At 37.6% G+C, this 22,884-nt stretch overlaps 1 protein-coding gene across 1 annotated transcript in view; it reads right to left on the bottom strand.

Annotated features, from left to right (window-relative positions):
- The window catches only part of LOC129278546 (dynein axonemal heavy chain 2-like), an 87,059-nt gene that overhangs the window by 16,971 nt on the left and 47,204 nt on the right, over positions 1-22,884 (bottom strand). Inside the window, exons 43-67 of the mRNA XM_064111536.1 lie at positions 20,036-20,176; positions 19,511-19,669; positions 18,809-19,053; positions 17,803-18,059; positions 17,080-17,246; positions 16,546-16,650; positions 15,653-15,927; positions 15,156-15,286; positions 14,155-14,310; positions 13,528-13,695; positions 12,489-12,789; positions 11,920-12,052; positions 11,273-11,412; positions 10,461-10,671; positions 9,327-9,585; positions 8,583-8,869; positions 7,775-7,939; positions 7,237-7,362; positions 6,287-6,435; positions 5,557-5,774; positions 4,739-5,021; positions 4,185-4,329; positions 3,424-3,623; positions 2,755-2,881; positions 1,786-1,871 (exon numbers count right to left, since the gene is read on the bottom strand). Coding sequence (XP_063967606.1) covers positions 1,786-1,871; positions 2,755-2,881; positions 3,424-3,623; positions 4,185-4,329; positions 4,739-5,021; positions 5,557-5,774; positions 6,287-6,435; positions 7,237-7,362; positions 7,775-7,939; positions 8,583-8,869; positions 9,327-9,585; positions 10,461-10,671; positions 11,273-11,412; positions 11,920-12,052; positions 12,489-12,789; positions 13,528-13,695; positions 14,155-14,310; positions 15,156-15,286; positions 15,653-15,927; positions 16,546-16,650; positions 17,080-17,246; positions 17,803-18,059; positions 18,809-19,053; positions 19,511-19,669; positions 20,036-20,176 — 4,634 coding nt within the window. The remainder of the gene's footprint in view (positions 1-1,785; positions 1,872-2,754; positions 2,882-3,423; positions 3,624-4,184; positions 4,330-4,738; positions 5,022-5,556; positions 5,775-6,286; positions 6,436-7,236; positions 7,363-7,774; positions 7,940-8,582; positions 8,870-9,326; positions 9,586-10,460; positions 10,672-11,272; positions 11,413-11,919; positions 12,053-12,488; positions 12,790-13,527; positions 13,696-14,154; positions 14,311-15,155; positions 15,287-15,652; positions 15,928-16,545; positions 16,651-17,079; positions 17,247-17,802; positions 18,060-18,808; positions 19,054-19,510; positions 19,670-20,035; positions 20,177-22,884) is intronic.

Genomic DNA, 22,884 nt, shown 5'->3' with positions numbered 1-22,884 from the left:
AGGCATTGAACCCCTGTTTGTGCTTAATAACTATGGGAACGTTTCATGAAGAGTTCAGTAAGAGATTTCCACTGACAAACTTGCAAGGATTTCAGTAGCTTATAACAAAAGTCAGTGAAATTCAGTTTCATAAAATGCTCAAAAGATTTGCTTCAAACATCTGATCCTCTGAACAAGAAAAATTGTGACTCTTAAAAGAAATTTAGAATTTCAGATCGATAACACATGACACATCAACATGGAAATGTTTCAAACTGTTATTGGCCCCTCTCCCATATGGCCGTCTTGTTCTGCATTATCCACATATGACTGCACTACAGCAGCGAATGGTGAATCACACAGATTTCAGAAACCATATGAGAACGGGGTATGGCAGTGCTGCATGGTATGTAATGTATGTTTTGTGAAGTCTGTTCAAGTATAAAGAGAACTAACTGCAAACTTTGGAATGACAATTACCTCCTGTGATCCAATAATGTAGATGATTGATTATCAAAGTATCAAAAATATCATTATTACAATTTGGTCAATTTTGCCTCTTTATTTACAGTTATTCATAATTTTTTTTCTCATTAAAATCATGGTTTACAACCAAAATGCGAGAAATAATAAATAATGTGCTGTCTTAAGCAGAAAATTAAAATGTTGATAATTATTATTAAGTTATAATATGCAACGTGAATATCAATACTCAAGGATGTATACATCTTTTACGTGGGTGAGAAAATATGGCGAGTATTGAGACATAATGGCATGGAAAGAGTTACATGAATAAGTCTACATACATATTGTATGTCATGCAGTTCAAATATGATGGTTAATAATTCATGATGAATATATATATGTAAAGATAATGAGACAGTATAGCAATGGAATGTAAAGTGAGGATGTTATTATCTATCAGATTAGATGTTTTCAATTGATATTTGCAAGATTTGAATAAATAATGTTGGTGTATGATGTGATACAACCACAACTGTTATTTGTTGGCAAATAATTGTCCTAATGTTATTTCAGACCTATTCATACCATCATGTAATTCAACTTTAATCTTATACACAATCACCCTTTTTAGATCTCAAAGAAACGATGGTTGCCCCTAAAGTTATAATTACAATAAAATAAACAACTGATTTTATCTTTTACATTACAGGGATCATAAATAGCCATAGGGAAAATTTGTTCTTCTTTTCATAGAGCTATTTATCATAATACTTCAAATTTTCAAGAACAAATATACTATCACCCAATGAAATGCCAGGATTTTCAGTAGCTATTAAAACTTATCTGAATTTTTCATTAATATTATACTCAAATGACTCTAAAAGTTGTTAATAATTGAAATCATTCATACTATCATTGCCATTTTGATGATTTTTGAAATACAGAAGTTAAAAGAATCTAAACATAGATTTTTTCCGCCAAAAAATGTAATTACCAGCAAATTCCAATTTCATGTTGCAAGAAACTTGTGATCAATTGAAAATCTATTTGGGGTTCCTAAATCAATCATAAACCTTGTAATCAATCACAAAAAAATCTCAAATTGCTGATTTGCTCCCGCAACAAAGAGTGTAAACTGATTTTCTACAACTAAAATTGATCTATCAACTGTAAAATTCGAACAGAAATTTGCAAAAGCTTAAACATATTTTGTTAGAACACCCTTCTTTGTTTTCTTCAATTCTGTACATGATTTATTTTCCTAAGTCAAGATTTGTTGGATAAATCCAATATGAAGATATTATCTGTATATCATTTATTTCCAATCCAAGGGAGACTTACTTATCAAGTTCAGTGATGTTGTCCCAAGAGGTGTCAGCAAGCCAATTACTACAAGGGTTATCCATCTGTTCCTCTCTATCAAGAACCTAATGTTACCAAACGAAAGGAGATTGAAAGCAAGACGTTTTTATTATAGCATGTATTTTTCAAATCATATGATTGATTGAATATTCCAATAAAGCACTAATGTACATTTGCAGAATCATGATTGTTAAACAGTGAGCTGCCTCTGTCCAATCGCATTTGACAAAATTCTCATACTTAAAATTGGGGGGGGGGAGGTTACAAAGATTTAATTGATAAAAAGAAAATAACACATCACGCTCGTGGCATATACGCTACTGCATGATTAATCAATGGGACTGCATTTACATGTATATCACATTATACCTCATTGTATTCCTACTTTCAAATAATGTTAGTTTTCTATTCCGATAAAAATTGCCTGCTTTTCACAGATTATGCTCATTCTCTTGAAGACCACAAGAAAAGTTGTGTGGTCTAGTGGTTAGTTGGACTCATGATCGTAAGGTTCGTAAGGCTCTGCCACTGTCTCTACTTTGATAAGAAGACCTGAGAGTAATTTCTGTTGGCTATAAGGGCAGTCGCTATGCCTGATAAACTTAGATGTAAAATATTTTCTAGGTAATTGGTTCGATACCAGCTTGACGATATACCAGCAAAAAGCTGTCCTGCCAAGTTCCTAAAGGAGTTGGCTTAACATACTTGCTGAAACATCAAGTTATATACCAGCTTGATGCTATACCAGCAAAAAGCTGTCCCGTTGAGTTCCTACAGGAGTTACCATAACATAATTGCTGAAACAGTAAGTTTTGGGCAATCCTTTTTGGGACTTAACACCTGCCTGAGAAACAATACAAGGTATAGTGAGAAGCCTCTACACTGATTCATGCTTCGCCATGGAAACCTTCAGAATATCTCAAATCCAATAAAAACAGAGGGCCTTACCACACCACCTCTGAGGAAGAAGTTGTATTCATCCATGTTGAGCTTTCCAGCCGCCTCCAGGATCTTAGCACACATCTGGAAGGAGAAGAGAAGCTTGTGCTTCTCAAACAGACCACGACAGGTGTACCTAGGAGACAGGAGAACCATGAATGGATACATGTACGCTTTCAGGATTGTTCTTAGGGATAGTTAAAGCTAAACTCAATAAATGAGCAAATAAGCAAGGAATTCCAGACAGGTGTCGATCTTTTTCCAAGCAAAAGTAATAATTTGTCTCACATGAGCTTATCAGTGTTGGCAATCTTAATTTTGATCATTTATCAGCTTAAATTTCATTATTATGTAAATGTATCAGATCTAGATCTGCAATGACATGGTTACAATTAACCTTGATTTCAAGGGCTTTCTCATGAAATTATTAAAAATAATACTTCATATTTCTATAGCAAATTTTCCACGAGATACGAAGCGCTTTGAGATGTCATCCCTGGTCAACATAGGAGATAAAATATATACAAATTACCAGGCAGTGACAGTATTATTCTAAGTCTAGTGCATGCATGATACATGATGCAATCATTGTCTGCTATAACTGCATAAGTTTAGCTTTAAGTAGTACCAAAACACTTTCATCAAAAGCAACTTGGGTAGGAAAGTCAAATAACCTACCTGTACACAGCATAGGTGTGGTATTCATTCAGATTGAGAATTCGCTGCTCCAACTGCGGGCTCCTTTGACTCTTATCTATGGATACGTTGAAGAGATCGATGTAGGCATCCAACGAAAACTGGTACATTGGGTCGATGCGTCCCATGTCGTTGAGGACGAAGAACAAGATGGATGCTCGCTGGGCACATGGACGATATCCCTATTAATGAAGACGTTCAATACAAGATAGGGGCTACTAATAGTTTGGATATTGATATTGATACAAATACATGACATAACATCATCGGAGTGTTACATGTAAGACCTTTGTACTAAAAATTTAAAATTACTTTTCCTGATTTAATGACAAGATAATGTATGATTCGAACCTGTCCAAATTTTTATATAAAGCCACTGGGTCATGAATTCTTTTTTCACTGTCTTGAATAGGAATGTCATTTCAATGTATCTGAGCATCCATGATACTGATTAGCTCTGCACTCACTTACATACATTTCTCCCCAAATCTTGGAGCTCTCGGTCTATTCTACCTAAGTTTACAGCACAGCACAACACCTTCCTTCCTAAATGATTGTGATTTTGCTGACTTCTATACAATTCTTATTAAGGTCTGGCTGGTAAGAGATGTTGCCAAAACAGTTCCCACTGAGGAGAAAGCTTACATCAATTGGAATTTTATGTGGAAATATATGCAGACAGTCCATATCAAATAGGTCTGAACCAGATCTATAACCAGATTAAACTGGATCCTTTACCATACCTCACGAGCAGCATCAATCTTGGCCTCTGTCTGTTCAGATACTTGAAGCTGTTCTCCGACCTCTTCTGAAGTCTTCTTTGATGACTGCAAGGTATTCACCAGCTGTTCGTCATCCAGAAGAGATCCTTGAGCATTGTTCAATAACCTGTCAATAGAATAAAAACCACCCGGGTTAATGATAACATGATTATGTTAAGCAGGGCCTGCTGGGAGAACAGTTTTTAAACTGAAGTGGCTACCCTGGGAAAATATGAGGTTGGTGTAATAAGTTTTACTGGTAAAATTGCATCAAAAATATTTGTTGAATTATAACCCATCAATCTCCAAGATCGATTACATATTTTTGATCATTTTTGTTAGCTGCAAGTGGGCTTTAATGCAAGACTCTAGTTAATATTACTCTTTATGGATTAATAATTATATCAATTGCTAAAGCTCTTTTTTTCTAAAACATTCAAGAATAGAGTTGCAGGATGTTCCTAAAGTGGATGAAGCAGCCCACAACTTTTTGGTCAGCCTTTATCACTTCAACCATTCCTTACTAGCCTACCCACCTAAGAATCTCATCCTCCAATTCCACCAGTTTCTTCTTCCCCGCAGCAATGTTCATCACCAGGTTGTCTTTCTGCTCCTCCAGCTCCGGCCGCTCCTTCCGAACCACGATACCCAGGAGCTGGGCTTCCAGACCCTGCTCCTTGACGGCAAAGTTAACGATGGTGGTCTTGGTGGAGATCTCTGGGGTGTAGTGAGGGTTGCTCAGCTTGGTGGTGATGTAGAATTTGAAGTCTGGGTTGTAGTCCAGCTCCTTGTCACCAAGACGGATCATCAACCTACCACCTGTGAGGTGCATAAAAGCAATGGGTGGTTAAGAACGCAGTGTTGATCTTGGCCATTTTACAGCTTTGGCCATACCATGACTGCACTGAAGCAGCATATAGTTAATCATACAGATCTCTGAAACCATATGAAAATGGAGTATGGTGGTGCTGCATGGAATGCTTGAAAATACATCTTTTACTGAATCTGCCGACATGGCTTGCAGTTGTTTGTATTGATATCTTAGTGATTTTCAATGTAATGGAGATACATGTAATTAGATCGGGTGGGCTTTGATGTTACAATTATCCTAGCCTAAAGGGATGAATTTGGATTAAAAAATTATAGAATACATCTGACTTAGAAGAAGATTTGAGGACACCATATTACCTGCCAACCCTGGAGCCTAAGAGAATGGGACAAACGGAAAGATGGAGCCTGAAAATGGGGACAATGCAGAGTTTCCTGCACAATTACAGATTTTACAGAGACAAAGTGGTAGAAGTGGCATCCATATCAAACATGGACAGGCAGGCAGGCATAGGTATACATGTACCTTGTTTGATGATAGACTTGTTGAGGATCGGAGCCAGGGCAGGGTCCAACTCCTCCTGGACATTCTGCAGGAGCACGGGGAACCCGTACTGGATGGCATTCTCCAGGGTACGCAGGAAGTCACTCTGCTGAAGGTCAATGATCTTCAAGCCGCGCTTGGTCTCCATGTTACGGATCCACTTGATGGCCTGGCACTGGGGATCAACCATCAATGGCCACCTAGGTACAGTGAGAGTGGTAATAATTCAAAGAATATAATGTATATTTCTTTGGTACACATGATCATCTTCATCAACATCATCATAATCGTCGTCGTCATCGTTATCACCATCATCATCATCATCACTATCATCATCATCATCATCCCCATCATCATCATCATCACTGTTGTGGTAAATGTTGGTGAGTTTTTAAGCATGAATGCTTATAAGCAAGCAAGCAGAGGACCGACAGCTTAAGGTTCTCTCCGAGGGACCTGGTAATGCCTTACCAAAGGGTACTAACGCATCAAGTGGGAATTGACTCCGGGTCACCGGAATCTGAAACACTGCCCTACCAACTGATCTATCGGGCCTCCTTGAGCGATATTTGCCACCATACCAACACCCCCATCATCATCATCATCATCATCATCATCATCATCATCATCATCATCACTATCATCATCATTGTCGTGGTCGTCATCATCATCGTTATATTTGCCACCGTACCAACACCCTTGCCACACCCACCTGTTGCCCCTGGTTACAATAACACCATTCTCCGTTGAGAAGGCGTCTGAGGGTAGACCTTGCATGTTCCAGTCTCTCACAACAGTAGGCTTTGACATGAAGGTGGAGAAGCTGAAGTCTGGGCTTCGAGGAATACCAAGTTTGCTCACCTGCAGAAAGGGTTCAAAACAGTATCAATGAGTGCATTGATGTGCATTGAAAATGTAAATTTAAAGAGCTCTACAGTGTTGATTTTATGTCATATTGCCTGTCATACGCAATCCTGGGCCCTGTATTACAAATGAGTGTGATTGGTCGACTGAAGCTCAACTATGGAAAGCCAGTGACATCATCACCTTGAATGCACATAATACCCTTTTCATGTTCTCTAAATATGACAAAATCAATGCATTGTTATTGATCGTTCCCGATTAGAGAGGGACAAGTGTGAATGGTTAAAGACAAGAATTATGGCACTGCCGGCTAATGATTAAGATTGATTTGATCAATAATATTCCTTGATTTAAATTTCAATCTAAGATTCATCCCACTAACCTTACTCTACAGGAGCGAGGAGACTGTTTTCAGACAATATGATGTTGCCACCATTACCATATTTCTGAAATGCAACTCTCTCTCTTAGCTTTTCTTAAAAGGTGTTTCAATTTGAAACACAAGGTTTTCACAGCCCACTGAAGATATTGCTACTACATTCCACTTATATCTGTTAAGAGAAGAGTTGGCAAAAAAAAATATTCATTTTTTTTTATTTTCAGGGACTACGTTTCACAACCTACTGCCTAAATCTGCTGCACTGGATAAGCTTTAACATGGCAGCGAATAAGGACTTTCCAGGGCTCTTTCGAGCATCTTGAGGGCCCTTTTAAGAGTTCTGGGGGCAAAATTGCCTCGAGCTCTCGTGTATTTTTTCGCTGGAATAGAGGGTAGTGTCAAGAAAATGAAGTTCTTACATCTTTGAGCCAGACTTCTTTGACAAGATAATCTCTGTAGTTTGATAAGAAAGGTCCCATATAGGACATGAAGGCTGCAGCCACCAGACAATCACCAACCAGGTAAACCATGTTCTCTTCCAAATCCTGCAAATAAATGGAAAAAAAACATATCAGAGGGTCAGCATAAACATCAACCTTAAAATAACATTTATTCTTGTATCTTCTCGGCTAGCTCCACTACTTAAAGTAATTGGGATGGTGTCCTCATTACTTTGAAAGGGACAAATTACGTAAGTTGATTGATCACTTTTTCATGTAAGAAATGTGGGTAATGAATCTTCTCTATCAACTCAATTAATATTGAAATATCTGGAAATAGAATTCAAACACTAATTTCAATTCTTTAATGAAAAGCTCTCCAGATTTTCAAACCTGGTCACATCTTTTCTCATGATAGCATTACAAGTCAGTTCCAGATGTCAGTAATCAAATCCAAGTGATAAACGTCTGTATAAGCCCAATGATTTTCATATGGACACATAGTGGACAAACGTACATGAACATTGAGCTCCCATCTATCCCTCTCTCCAGCCAATCCAGACACAAGCTTTCCTGCACGGTCAAGCTTGATCTCCATCTGCTCAGCTTTGATCCTCAGATCTTCTTTCTCGGCTAGCTTCTCATCGTACTGCTTCTTCAGATTCTCCATGCGATCAGTAACCTAAAAGAGTCATTAAATGAAGGATGTATTAAGGGGGATCCTGAAAAAATCATTCAACTGTCTTTTCATATTGTCATTCAAGAATCTTGAGATTCTCCACACGATCGGTAACTTGAAAGAATCATGCAATGAAGGAGTCATCAAGGGATGACCTTGTAAACGTCATTCAAATGTGACTTTCATAATGTCATTCAAAAACAAATTAAGGTGCACATACATGTAGTGACCTTGTACTCATCAGACTTTGTTTACAGAATACAATAGAAAATATGTAGTCATGGATGCTTAGTAATAAGTTGAAATTAAATGAGAGTAAAACAAAGTTTCTCATCATTAATTCCAAGTCATAATATCATTTAATCATTTAATTAGGTACCATAACACAAAGATTGGGAACTCCCAGATTCAGGCTACTTCATCAGTTTGGAAACTCTGTGTTATATTTAACAAAACCATTTGGATGGATGCACATGTGAAGAAGATTTGTCACTCTAAAATTGAAGTCCTTAACTGTAAATCTGCTGCTAGTTTATAAATTCATTTGTGTTTATCTAGTTTGGATATTTAACATGCTCTCCTTTTCAATATACCCACACAGTCTTACTAAATGAAAGACAATTAAAAGAAACCATAAAGAACGTACTTCTTGCAGCTTGGCCTTTGCTTCAGCCAGGATGGCCTGCTTCTCTGCAAGGGTTGACATAGCGTTGTTTAATCTCTGTTTCTTGGGCTCTACCACCCTAAAGATGGTGCCATAGACCTCCATTGCTCTCACCCACATGCAGAGAGACTTGGCAGCAAGGGACACGCGGCCGATGATCTCAGGATGGAAGTCTGGTTGGGAGCAGTACTGCCCAATGCGCTTCAGAACCCTGTCAGACATGTTGTCCTTGTCAAACTCAATCAAGTCCTTGATGAAGTTCTGGTTACCTGATTGAAGGGAATGTGATATGAGAGGGTCATGAGTATTATCATCAGTGACTCAATTTCTAGCATTCCCTTCACTTCATTTAGGACATCATCATCATCAGATACATCACAATATGAGATAATTTATCACCATTTCCTATTTATCAAACAACACAATGATTATCCATCAATGACATCATAGTCATCTGTCATCATCACCATCATCTGCAACATCATTATCATCATGAGGGAGCTTAAAATACAGGACAGAAATTCTCCTTTTTTGGTTTGTTTTTTCAAAAGCTCCCTATTATCACTAGGTATCTACATTTGATGGGAGATCTATCGACAAGGCAATGTTTTGAACAAAAAATTCTAGCTCTACCATTTATGTGTAAATACACCAATATCATTTGAGTCTACACTAAATGCAATAAATCTACAGGAGAAATGTGTCAAAAACTGTTCAAGGTCTTACCTAGCTGTCTCTTTGCCTCGGCCCATGTTGGTTCATGTCCCTTCAGGATCATAACTGCTTCCATGCACTTCTCCACCAGGACGGGAGGTCGACCGTAAGACTTGATCTCACCGATGTCTTTCTTGTTAAGGGCTTCCAGGGCCTTGACGGCTTCTGCAAGAGCAGGAAGAGCTTCAGCCAGATCCTGCTGTGCGGCTTCTGCCATCTGTTTACATCTCACCTCCTCCTCACCAATCTTCTCACTGCGGGCTTGCACAGACTGTGTAAAAAGGCATAATGCAAAAGTGTATTTTACGTCAGTCACAATTCATGGTTCTGTATTAGGCAGGTACTTTCAGAATTCTTCCTAATTTGAATATCTAAGATCTAAGATATTCGGGAACCAGGTTGTTGACAACTCGTAGTGCCCTTCTATGTAATAATTCCCTCCGATCTGTGCCTCTGAATAGGAAACTAGATAGAAGGGGCACTCTATGTATTATCATCATTATTAGTATTATTATTAATTTTTGTTCAGACTCCCATAACCAAACCTATGTCTGTTTTGCTTTGGTTTTCACAATTTGCATGCAGATGTTATTAGAATTATTAGAATAGTATACAATCTTAATACTTTTTAATATGAATCCCTTGTGATTTGCAGAAAGTACACTTTGATGAATCTATCATCTTATAAATGAATCAATTTGATGACAGTCATGACACATGGCAGATAGTTTCTACATAAAAGTATACAGTGAATGCAAGTAGAAGCAATCTACGTAATTTATTGTCCAGTTGTATAACTCTATACAAGTGACTAATCATAAAAATGTAAGAGGAATTTTGTAAGTATAAACATTCACTTAATTGGTGAAAGATCCAGCCAGATATTACAGAATACTTTGGACGGGCCTACCATGAGCACAAACAAAAGATAGCCTCTGAAATGATAAAGTGTCAAAGCCAGCTAGATCTGCAACTGCTAAATAGACTTTATGCATACAACGACGTTAGGAGTATGCATAAACAGAGCTGTCAGAGATGTGGCAGCTGCAGATCACCAATGCATGCAAGGCAATGGCTTCACCCTCTAAGATGGTGGTATGATGACGTCAATGCATAAAGCCTATAAGGCCTTCACTTAGAGCTAACCTTCTGTTGTTCATCAGCCTCTCTCTTTTGCTGGACGATGACCACCAGGTATTCTTCACACTGCTTCTGGAACTGAGCCACCTTGACCTTCGCTTCCTCCAGCTCTACCGACATCACCTCAACCTTGGCCCTGGTGTCGTCAATCTTGGACAGACCGTTCTTGAGCTTGTTTGCAGCGTCACCAAGTTCCTTCCGCTTCTCATACAGCAACCTGATAGTTCATAATCGGAGTGACAGAAAAATAAGAGGGATAATAATTCGTGAGATAATAAAAAAGATCTGTAAGAATAGGTGTGTTTAAATCTTGGACAGACTGTTCTTGAGCTTTATGACAGTCTCACCAAGTTCCTTCCGCTTCTCATACAGCAACCTGATGGTCATAATCGGAGTTACTTAGTAAGAAAGATTAGAGGAATGAATAGGAAGATTATCCAAAAGACTATTGAGAATACGTGTGTTTAATCTATTGTGTATTGGTAGTATCACTTCAGTCTATCCATTTCTCATACTGCAATCTTGAAGTTAATGAATGGTGATATACAATTTATTTCTCTAAACATCATATCATCTTTAGACCATCTTTAAGAATGCTTCGGGAATGAAAAATAACATAATTCAGTTGGTCGAAGTACAAACAGATGAAATTTTATAAACAGAATCCATCTAACTGAAAAAAACATTCCATGACGCTACAACAGAAAACATCCGTCTCCATCACGAGGTAAAAATGATAGAGCAAGGATACTAGTTCAGACATTTAGGAGCACTAAATATAAACATATATCATAGCAGAGGAAACTACATATACTTACGTTTTGTATCCCGTAACAAGCTCTAGATAGTTGGTTGGTGTGACGTAGTTATGACGTTTGAGCTCAAACAGCATCTGATTAGAACTCTGCACTACAGACTGATGCATGGTACAGAATATCTGGGCAATGTTGGGCTTCAACTGTAACATTCAAAATAAGCAGAAGAAACATTAAATTTCACTTACTACATACTGAAGTAAATCTAGACATAACTTCAAGGAATGTTTAGACCATTGTTTGCCTGCATTATATGGATGATTTAAAAGTTATTTTACACTTTCCATATCGTATAATAAAACATAAACAAGTGGAAATATATATCTATTTATCTAAAAATCTACTCTGCCCCCCCTTTAGTCTCTGCTAGAAAAGCGAAATTATGGCCAGATTTGTGATGACAGATTGCACAACAAGTATGGGAAATTTTAAACTTACAGAAGAACTGTGGATATGCTGCATGATTACCACAAATCTAAGCATTCTTCAAACTTGAAAGACAAGAGGTCAACCACTTGAACACAGTTTTTAGACTGACAGAACAACTATAATAATCCCTAAAGATTTGTATTGTTTTAAGTGGACTAAAGATGACCTTCAACTTTCTTTCAAATTTCTTGTGACTTCCAATAGATATATTTATCCCTCACCTGTTCATTCTCTCCGACATTGACAGACTCTAGATACTTCTCAGCAACCTCCGTCAAGGCTTCCTTCGGCCATTCACAGAACCAATCGATGGTGGTACAGTTTACAAAGGCTGGATACATACGGATACGGTTCCTGCATTAAGGAGACAAAGTTCATAAATAATGAATGATATACTCTGTGAACTTTCATTTGGCATGACTAGTATGTGTGCTGTTTTCAGGTCTCATCTACCATCATTCTCTGTGTTCTATTCTATGCGACCAAACACACATGTACATGTAAGTCGATTCACACTCTCTAAGATGCCAATGTAATAGTCAGAAAACAATAACAAAACTTGTAAAAATCTAAATGGATCCCACATAGGACTCATGCAAAGCACCATGCAAAGGCTGGTTCGCAAACTCTAAGACACAAGAGTAGATTGTTAGAAATAACATGGAAATTTGTACAAACCTGAACGAGTCCCTCACAGGACTCATGCAAAGCACCTCATGTAGGTTGGTTCAAACTTTCTAAGACACAAGAGGAGTTGGTAAAAAAAAGTATTAAGAAAATCTGTACAAACCTGAACGGGTCCCCCACAGGACTCATGCAAAGCACCACATGTAGATTGGTCCTCACTCTCTCAATGAAGTAAGCAAACATGCTCTCTGGCGTATCCTGTATACCATCCTTCTTGGCCGACTCTGCCAGCTCGGTACGGACCTCCTCAAACTCATCAGACTTGTAGAGGTTGGGAACCTCTCCGCTGGACAGAATGTTGTTGATGTCTTCAAGGAACGTCTCGTCAACGACCTGGGTGTCGTTGAAGAGGAAGATGGTGGGCTTGTTCTCCACACCAGCCGTCTTGTACAGACGTTTCAGATCTACACAATGATAAAACAACATAATTATGAAGTATATAAATGATAACCTAGAGATGATAACCTTAGTGGTCAAGTGGTATTGTAGTTAGAGCATTGGACTCATGATTGTGAGGATGTGAGTTCAAATCCTTGCTCGGCCTTTACCTCCACTCCAAGCAAAAAAGCAGGAGAGTACATGAAATTCTGTTGTCAGCCACTATTATCTTAGAAATAAAACGTTTCCTCTGTAATTGGTGATATACCAGGTTGGCGTTGATGCAGCGGACAGCTGCTTGTGGAGTTTCAACGGGAGTCACTTAAACAGATAACCAATTGTATTTCTTCTACTTTTTATGGAATAGTGCTTTCGTAATCGATGTAGATCAACACATTTATAGAGTGGTGAGCATGAATTTGATACATCACAGACTTCAAGTGAAAATGTATTCACATGTGTACAGGATGCCTTGCAATAATTAACATGTGAAGTGCAGCTGAAAATTAGTGCAAATACTTGTACTTGAAATTTATTTCTTTAACACATGCACACATCTTGCTTCTCTGACTAAAAACACAAATTGAACTGAAATATAATTAACTGAATAAAAATTAACTTATTTTTTCTAATCAAATTATGAGAGTTGATGTTATAATACAATTAAATTAAATTGAATTAACCAAAAGCTAGCTTGATTGCACATGGAAATAAATGACATGAAGTGAATTAATTCAGTTTGAATGGGATACGAACTAACTTACCATCCCTGAACTCAATGATGCGATAATGTCTGGTAACTTCAATCTGGAAGGTTGTGTACTCGCAAATGGCAGCAGCCAATCGAGTGAGAGACTGGCGACCACTCCCACCAATACCGACCAATAGCATGTTACCTCTGGGCTGACCAATCACGCGAATGATTCTTGAAACTGTAAATACAAAAATATGATGAATAAGTTAATCAAATGTGCAAAAAAAATCTTCTCTGTCTGTAATCTATTTCATATACTCTGAAAAATTTATAACAGAAGACTAGAGAGTCACTGTAGCCTCATGCACTATTGAAAAAGTTAAAGTCCATGAATTCATTTTTCAAAAATATGAACTATTCATGGATATATAAGTTGTGTTTTAGAGTACTGTTCATGAACACTATCAAATTGAGGTATAGATCTACATGTACTTTAGGAAGGAATCGGGGGGGGGGGGATTCATAAATCTTCTAATCAGTTTTATAATCTATGTTAGGCCAAATCAGTTTTAGCATAGAATTTACTATTGTGACCAGTTAAAAAATAAATAAATTACTGCCACTGAATTGAATATATGGCCATAAAATAAATTATTAAATCAAATTTAAGATTGGTGAAACACTACTGGTTACTCACTGTGCTCGATAGCATCCCTGAAGAGGACCAGGTCCATTGAGATAACACCAGGTGTGGCATTGTAGTCTTCCAAGGCATCCTCCATGAACTTCTTCAGAGATGAGAATTCCTGAAGATCTTCATAGATGGGTACCTCTGACTGGGACATGTAGTCACCTAAGTAGAGAAAGATAGTGGACAAGAAACTTATGAAGAATAGAAATATAGCAACTTCCGAAGGTTTCCGAAGAAAGAATGAGTGTAGAGGTTTCACAGTACACCTTGTATTCTTTTATGGGCATATGTTGGTCCTGAAAAGGACCTCCCAAACCCGACATTCCGACAAGTGTGTTCCTGTCATGTTCATAAGAATGAGCAGAAGTTGTAAAAGCAGACTATATTTACTCTGTCAGGGTACTGTACAGAATATTGAGAAAACCTCTTGGATAATTAGAACATGAGAGGCTTGTCCTGATAAGGCAAACCCTTGCAACTAGTTTGGGTGTCCAATCCAATGGGATATGAAGGAACAAACTGCCATCATATCAAACTCATTTGTGCCACTTGGCTACAATAGACTCTGGACCAATTAAATTCTAAAGGGCAAAATATTTGTATTTGTCACAGTCACTTATGTAGGTTTATCAAAAAAAAGTCAGGTGGTATTTTGTATCATAATGAACACTGTGATACTTGACATATGAAAGAACAGAGGGAACATTAACAAGTTTTCAAATTGTGTAATCCTGCTTAATTATCCTGGATTACCACAATCATTATTATATGATAAATGTTTGAATGATGGGTGCTAAGCTGAGAAGAATGCATTTTAAATTTAGCCCCCCCCCCCTCTAATAATAATACTAAAAGAATATCACAACTGGGAACACAAACTTTCATGAAAGATGGTCAGAAAAGACAAGACAATACAACTTTCTTCAAAAAAAAAAAAAACTCCCTCTCTATGTAAAGCAAAGGAAGAGGGGATAATGGAGGAAGAGATGGATAGACAATTCTCTTACCAAAGATTGGTGGCTGCTTGTTGGGGCAGATGTTATGGAAGGTCTGATCAAAGAGAGTTCCTAGTTTCTCACTGATGATGTTAACAAACCCATCAACGTCCTGGTCGTTCACAAGACGATCGGAGTATACCCTGTAGATATGAGATAGAGAATCAAGGTCAGCATATGTACAGAGACAGATGGAATGAATTTGCATGACAATTTCTCTGCTGAAGTTTGAATCCATGGAACATCTGCACATAACAAGCTTAACATAAAACATTGTAGCAGGACAATGAGGTACCTTAAAGGGATGAGTAACTTTGTGGAGGTTCACAAAATCTGAACTGTGGGGGGCCCTTCTGTATATATATAGGCAGTATCGTAAGCAGTATAACACACTAAGCAATAAGAATTGATCCGTATGACTGTAGTCATCATTTATCGCAGCAATTAAGTAACTGAAAAAGCAAAGAGGCAAAGATGCATGAAACTCAATACAACTATCAAGACCATACCTGAAGCACTCATGAATCCAGAGCCTTGTGATGGACGCCTTGGTGTCATGGAAATCCTTGTGTGACCTGAGCATGCCTTGGAACACCTTGGAGATATCCCTCAGGTTAAACAGGTAATGGATCTTGGCAGGGGTTGGCAAGAACTTCTGGACCACACTCTGGTAAACCTCCAACGTTGCCTGGGTCACCACGTCCCCGATGGGCTTCACGTCCTCCTCAAAGTCCTGAAGCTTCTGGTTGATCATGGTGCCGAAGATACGCTTGATTTGGGAGTCCTGGGCATAGAAAAAGAAAAGCTTAGTAGTTATTATATTTACATGAATAATCTACAGGAGAGTGTTAAACAGTCATGGCTCTTATAACACTACATAGAACGGAAAACTTAGGCTTTTGGCATAGTGTAGTGAATTCATTTTCTAATTGGATAGTTGAGCTTTTGACAATATCAATTGATAGCTTATCTAATATCAAAACAAAAATAATCATTTTCCTTAAACCCGAGACACGTGGTCTAATAATACCAGCAGTAATATCTAAAGAGACCATAATAATCAAATAGGATGACATGAATTAAAAAATAATTATATATCAAAATAAAAATGATTATTTTTTCCTGAAAACCTGAAAAATGTGTCTAATCCCCCTCCTAATCAATTATATCTGAGACCATAATAACGAAATAGGATGAAATGAATAAAAAAATAATAATTACACATGATGACAAGGAACATGTACATACATTAATATCAAAAGAGATTTTTATGCCCCTAAAATGAAAATAACCTAATACCGGCATATTCTCTCACCCACTATATACAAATACATAATATACCAGTATACACAGTACATATACCAACACAAACCAGAGAAAATGTAGAGAATGTTCTACTTACGCTTGGGAATGTCATGTTGATAAGGTTGAACCTGCTCTGCAGTCTCTTAGAGATCACCATACGACCTCCACCAGGTGGACCCATGGAGGCAAGCAGTTGCATGCCCTGTTAGTAAGTGGGAAGAACATACATGATGCATCAATTAATATAAATGGTAAACCTTAAAGGGAAGTACACCCTGAAAAAAAAATACTGGTGAAGGTTTATGGAAAATCCATTAAAATTAAAAGAAATTATTAGAAGTTTATGTGCGAGCAGCTTTCCCAAGTATTGTGAAGTAAAAAAAATAATAAAAAGTCATAAAAAAATATTAATAAATGGTTTTTATTATACCTTCAGTATATCAACAGACAAATGATTTCACACCCGCTCCTGAAAGAAAAAATAAATTTTAATCATGGACCATTGAATAATTGAATTCCCACATTACATAACCTATGGAGCAGCTACTCGCATTGTGGGCATATTGTGGGGGGGCACCTAAATGGTGCTATACAAAATACACATGATATTCATCAACATCAATTCACTTACCTTGATAAACTTGGTGGTCTGTTTGAGTCGATCGTACCAGAAACCATAGTCCACCCAGAGTTTGATGAGTTCAAGAGGAGGCTGAGAACCAAAGGTGTCCTTGGCAGGCATATTGAAATCATCCAGGAAGGTCACCAGCTTCTTACCACCGATTGGCACATACACTCCTATATGATGACAGGATAATAATTATGATGGGTCAACTTATACAGCACAGTTACTGTCAGTGCTTAATACCTCTTTACAAACTAAATCCTGCATGTATTCTATTTTAAATGTTGATAGGGACTGCCCCATATGCATATATATGTCTGGAATAAACTCATGATTTGAATTGAATAGAATTTAATTTAATTGAATAAGTGGTATTACATTATTACAATGGCTGTAGCAGAGCCATCATAGGCGCTGAAAGGAATACATCTTACGAGGGTACCAATTCTTGAATCATTTCTTAAAATTTCTTGGTCTTGATAAAAAGCAAAGTATTACCATCATTAAATTTTCATGCAAATATAATGCACAATCCAGAGGTAATGGATCTTTGAGATGACAACTATTTAGCTTTATGAATCTCATTCATTTGCCAACTGTGAAACACAAAACACAAATGGGATGGCACAGACTTAACGAAAAGGGGCACTGCAAACAGTAAATATTGGTATAGTTTCTATTAAATAGGGACGGTTAGCAGGTACACTTTTAGGAGTGTTGACCACTCACCCTTGGTTCTCTTCTCAACCCTGCTCTCGATGATGTCTTGGACGTTGTTGGACGTGGTCTGGGCAGACATGTTGATGGTCAATACACTGTATGTCTGAGGGTCAAGCTTGGAGCAAACACTCTGGGCCACCGAGGTCTTGCCGGTACCAACTGGACCAACAAGAAGCACCGGGTTCTCCCGTTGGACCAGGGCCTGGATGATGAAGTTGTAGCGGACCGTGTCCACAGTGGGAACCATGATCTTGTAGAAAGGTGAACTGAAAGAGGACAGGAAAAGTGGCACAATTGTTCATAGAATCCATCCAACCAATTTTCTTTCAAATGAAGTTGTACTTGATTTTAGAGTATTGTTATGATTGATATAATAAAGAGCAAAAATCTTCTGCATTGGGTCTTTTGATATCTTAATGGGTCTGTGCTCCTGACATCCTAAGGAATTCTGAAGAATGTCTATATCAAGCAAACGGCGGGCTGTCTCACAGAGTTGTTTGTAAGTTACGAACGATTTTACAGCTGACTGGTGACCCTATCCAAATATTTCTGTTTTAAACACAATGGAAATGCACTATTTCCCAAAACCCTAATCAGTCTTTGAAAAATACTATCTTTTCCAATCAGATGTTTTTATGTAAGAATTTCAATCAACAGTGAATGTTGAATTTCAACTTAGTCTACGGGAATCAAGATGAAAATCTGATTTAGCAGTCGAGAAAGGGTCACCAGTCGGGCGTAAAGTTATGTGCCTTATACGAATATGAAACCCCACCTTGGCAGCTGTTTCATAAAGCTGTTCGTAACTTACAAATGACTTAAATTACCACTGGTGACACTTTCTTATCATAAATGATATACCCCAAATTTGCAAACTGTGTTGATTTACAGCATCACCCGAGAAAGGATTACCACTCATTCGTAAAATCGTTTTTAAAGACATTCGCATCTAACAAACAGCCTTACAACCCCCCCCCCCCCCCCCCCCAGGTATTAATTTCAATTAGGCACTTACTTATTAGGATATCTCCATCCACTCCTTAGTTTATCTTCCCAATGGGACCAGCTCTTTCCTTTGGGATCCACATAGTACTCATAGACGGTGTCCTTGTTGGGGAAGGTACCTTCGATCTCACGGATGTAGTTGTCCAGTTTCTTGCGTCCGTCCTCGTCGACGGTGCAGCCGACAGACCAGATAAGACAGAAGAGGAACCAGAGTTCTATCATGCGCTCATAGTTGTCCTTGTCAGCTGGATTGACCTATGGGGTCAAGGTTCAAAGGTCATTAATTTGGAAATAGATTTTTAAAATACTTTTTTTGCCCATTTACACAAGCAACAAACGAGGGGGTCATAAAGAGTCAAATTAAAACCAAACTCCAGCATATCGCTTGTGTGCTGTCAAAATCATACATCTCAATTTTCTTGTTAATCAGTGCAAGTGTGGGCAATTACAGACTAGACTTTTAAAAAATATACAGGAGAGCAATCAAAGATTTACTGCATATTAAGAAAGAAAATGAAACTCACATTAAGATATAAGAAATCACAACAGTATCAATCACTAGTCAGTAGTTGAATCTATAAACAAGTTTACAAGATTGATAACACTATTTAAACTGTACCTCACAAGAGGTGTGCAAGCAAAATAATACCCAAGATACATTAGTATTCATGTATATACTGGTAAATGAAGTAACCAAGTATGAACTGCTTACTCCATTTTCTTCTGTGGCAAGAGCAGAGTAGAGGTTACAGAACGAGGCAACGCCGTTGAGCTCGGAGATGGTCACCAGCTCCTTGCAGTTGTGACGTTTGAAGTCCTGTATCTTCATCAGGTATTTATCAAACAGGTGCTGGATGATATCTTGTTGTTGCTGGAGAGAGAGAGAGAGAAAACAAATTATAGTAAACTTACATTATATAAATTGCAAATGCAACATTCAGAACAGTTTTGCTCAATGTGTCATAGCCACAATGGATATCATCATCTCAAGACCTAAGCTACCTGAAAAACTCCTTAGACAATCAAAACCAAGGGTTTCACATCATCAGAGCTGACAATTTAAATCAATGCTGACAACTTCATGAAAACCCTCTTGTAAGCATCTTTGGTGATAAAAGCAAACGTGAAACTGTCTTGTCTACATGGCTCTTTGTATCGTACATCAAATAAAAGAAGATACTACATGCATGGTTGGTACCTACGCCTGCACGTGTTCAAAAAGGTCAAGTTTTAATACCTTGTCCTTGATCTTGGACAGCCACGAGGTGACGTAAGGTTGCCATCCCAGGTCGGCGTAGTCAGTATACACCATACCACAACGACTTACAGTAGCGGGAGATGCTACAGCCAGATCTTCAACCTCAAACAGTAAGGTCACCTGAAATACAATTTCGATCAAAACATCAGATCAGGTTGAAACTTGTGAAAATCGTACAAGATATGAATTGCTCTTTGAGTTGGTGAATACTGATGAATGTCATATACACGTAGAATGGCCCGTCTGTGCACCAAAAACGCATTTTCTTAATCTTTAGTATTTTAAGATCAGGTTTGCCAAGCATTACAGCAATATTCAAATAAAGGTAAAATTAATACATTAACAAGGTGTTTAATCCTTTCAGAGGAAGTATCTTCTTGAATGACCAATAATGTTATCCTAAACCATTTGAGAACAGGCTTAATTAATATGCAATTAAGCGACTGTCCTGGAGCATATCAGAAGTGGCTTTGAATCTGACCAGAATGGGAAATGCTAGTGGGATATACTGGTAAATACCAGTGTTGTAGTGCCTTGATGCTCGGCCTTGGCCTTAAGGCCTACTTTTTCAAAGCCTTGGCCTTGAACATTCAAGCCTTGGCCTTGCGAGGGCCTTGGCCTTGGCCTTGAGGATTTTGAGCCTTGAAATTTCAAGGCATTTCAAGGCATTTTCAAGGCTTTTTCAAGGCATTTTATATTTTGTACTTTCATTTGTTTTTATAGTAGTTACAAATGTTTAAATTGTTCTGTATATCTAATGACACTAATGGTCAATACTACCAGTCAGCAGTAGCAGTAGCAGCAGCAGTAGTAAGTGTACTTAGAAGTGTCATCAATTTTAATTATCAAGAATTATCATCACATAATTAAGTAACAAAGAAAACAGAAGTGATGAAAAATAACATTATAATTGGTAATATGTTGTTTAAAAATGATAATGGCAAAATCAATAATAATGATAATGATAAAGATTATAGTGATTTTATGACAGGAATAATTCTGACAGATCTGACTGCAATATTGACAACAATTTTCATACTTTAAGAATAGCTACATGTAACTCTAAAGAATGATAACAAGGATGATTTCTATGGACCATTAGGATTTTCCTTGTATTATCTTTGACCAACAAGAATGTGTTAAGTCTTATTGATATTCTGAAAAGATTTGGTAAACTTGAACACAACAGGCAAGACATAGAGATAGAGAGGCGAAGGGGGAGGCTGGTTTAGCAGAATATACTGCTAAATCAGTTAATATGTTGATAGGCAGTACATCTATTTTTTTTGGGGGGGGGGGTATAGTGTCTCAGATTGACAAGAGAGTAAAAAAAAAGGTTACTTATTTTTAATCATATGGTTCGACAGTGAATGTCATTTCACTACAGTTTCAAGGAAACAAACAAAATATTTGTTTTTGTGTCAGTGTGGTTTCATAGAAAACTCTTATTTTATTGTTTTAAGAAATAATTAAGATTTAACCTCCCCCAACTAATGGTGTGGGGTGTGCCCCGCTTATTTTATATCCTTTTGAATATAACTTTATTTTTTAGTATTCTTTATTCTGGTTTTTGAGGTAAATTAATAGAAGATACAAGAAAAGAGAATTGAAATTTAATATTGGTTGTAAGCAGAAAAAAAAACATGAAAACTGACAAGAGTCCTAAAAATGACTCATTTTCAGGTCAGCATTTGAAAATTTCAACTCGCGCTTTGTGCTCTCTCGCCCCCCCCCCCCCCCGAAAAATTCCCTGTAGGAAAAAATGCCCGTTTTCTAAAATCGAAAATGCCTTTTTTTCCAAATCAAATGTGCCCTTTTTTAGTGTACCATTTTTAGAGTAAGTCATGATACATTTTAGATTAAAAATCACCTAATTTTGGACCGCGCTCGCATAAATTATTGTTAAGTAAGGTACTCATTCTGTTTCCTTTTACAAAAAAAAATGCGTAGAATGTCCAGTTTTCAGGTTAGAATATCACAAATTTTTGGGCTCGCGCTTTGCGCTCGCATTATTTGATTGTTGAGTTTAATGTATCCTATTTATGAGTCACGAAATGCAGTCCAGAACAGCTTCCTTTTCTGGTCAGTAAAATTTCAGCTCGCGCTTCGCGTTTGCGTTAATTCTTTAGTAAGATGCACATCTTTTTCATGAGTTCAAAAACAGCTCGGAATATTTAATTTTCATTTCTCATTACACGAAATGTCCAAAAGTTTGAGCTCGTGGTTCGTGCTGGCAACATCTCGCAAGGATGCCCTTTTAACAGTGATTAGCGCCATAATTGACCGAAAATCGCGTTTTACAACTTCAGAATTGATTTTTTTTTTCAAAACCGCTCGCTCGCTACGCTTTCTGGCAGAAAAGTAAAGCCTAAATCAGTCTTATCAATTAGAAATCACTTTAAAAAGGCTTTCATTTTGACTTACATGTATAAGTGTATTTTTAGGCTTTGACATCTCCCCCCCCCCCCAAAAAAAAACGTTCTGCATCCCCTGTCCCAGGGAGTGGAGAAAGACATACGTTGAGAATGCAAGGATCAGATGACCGTGGTAATGATAATTATTGAAATGTAAATCGCCTAGAAAAATAATGTACTAAATGTACAAAGGTAACTATATTATTATTTTAATAATGTCTAAATCTATCATGAAATTCTTTTTGTTTTACAAGTACAAGGGTCAAAATTTTAACTCGCTCACACCTTTAATACATTTTGCCCTGTGTGTCATGTCTGCCGCCTAAGCATTGTTGTCTCATTGTTCCATATACATGTATTGAAAGTTTGAAATGCCTTGGCCTTGGCCTTGAGGTTTTCAGGCCTTGGCCTTGG

The sequence above is a fragment of the Lytechinus pictus genome, chromosome 16 (genome assembly GCF_037042905.1).
Source record: "Lytechinus pictus isolate F3 Inbred chromosome 16, Lp3.0, whole genome shotgun sequence".
NCBI lineage: Eukaryota > Metazoa > Echinodermata > Echinoidea > Temnopleuroida > Toxopneustidae > Lytechinus > Lytechinus pictus.
The sequence above is the reverse complement of the archived record's forward strand: the minus strand, read 5'-3'. Positions and strand labels throughout refer to the sequence as shown.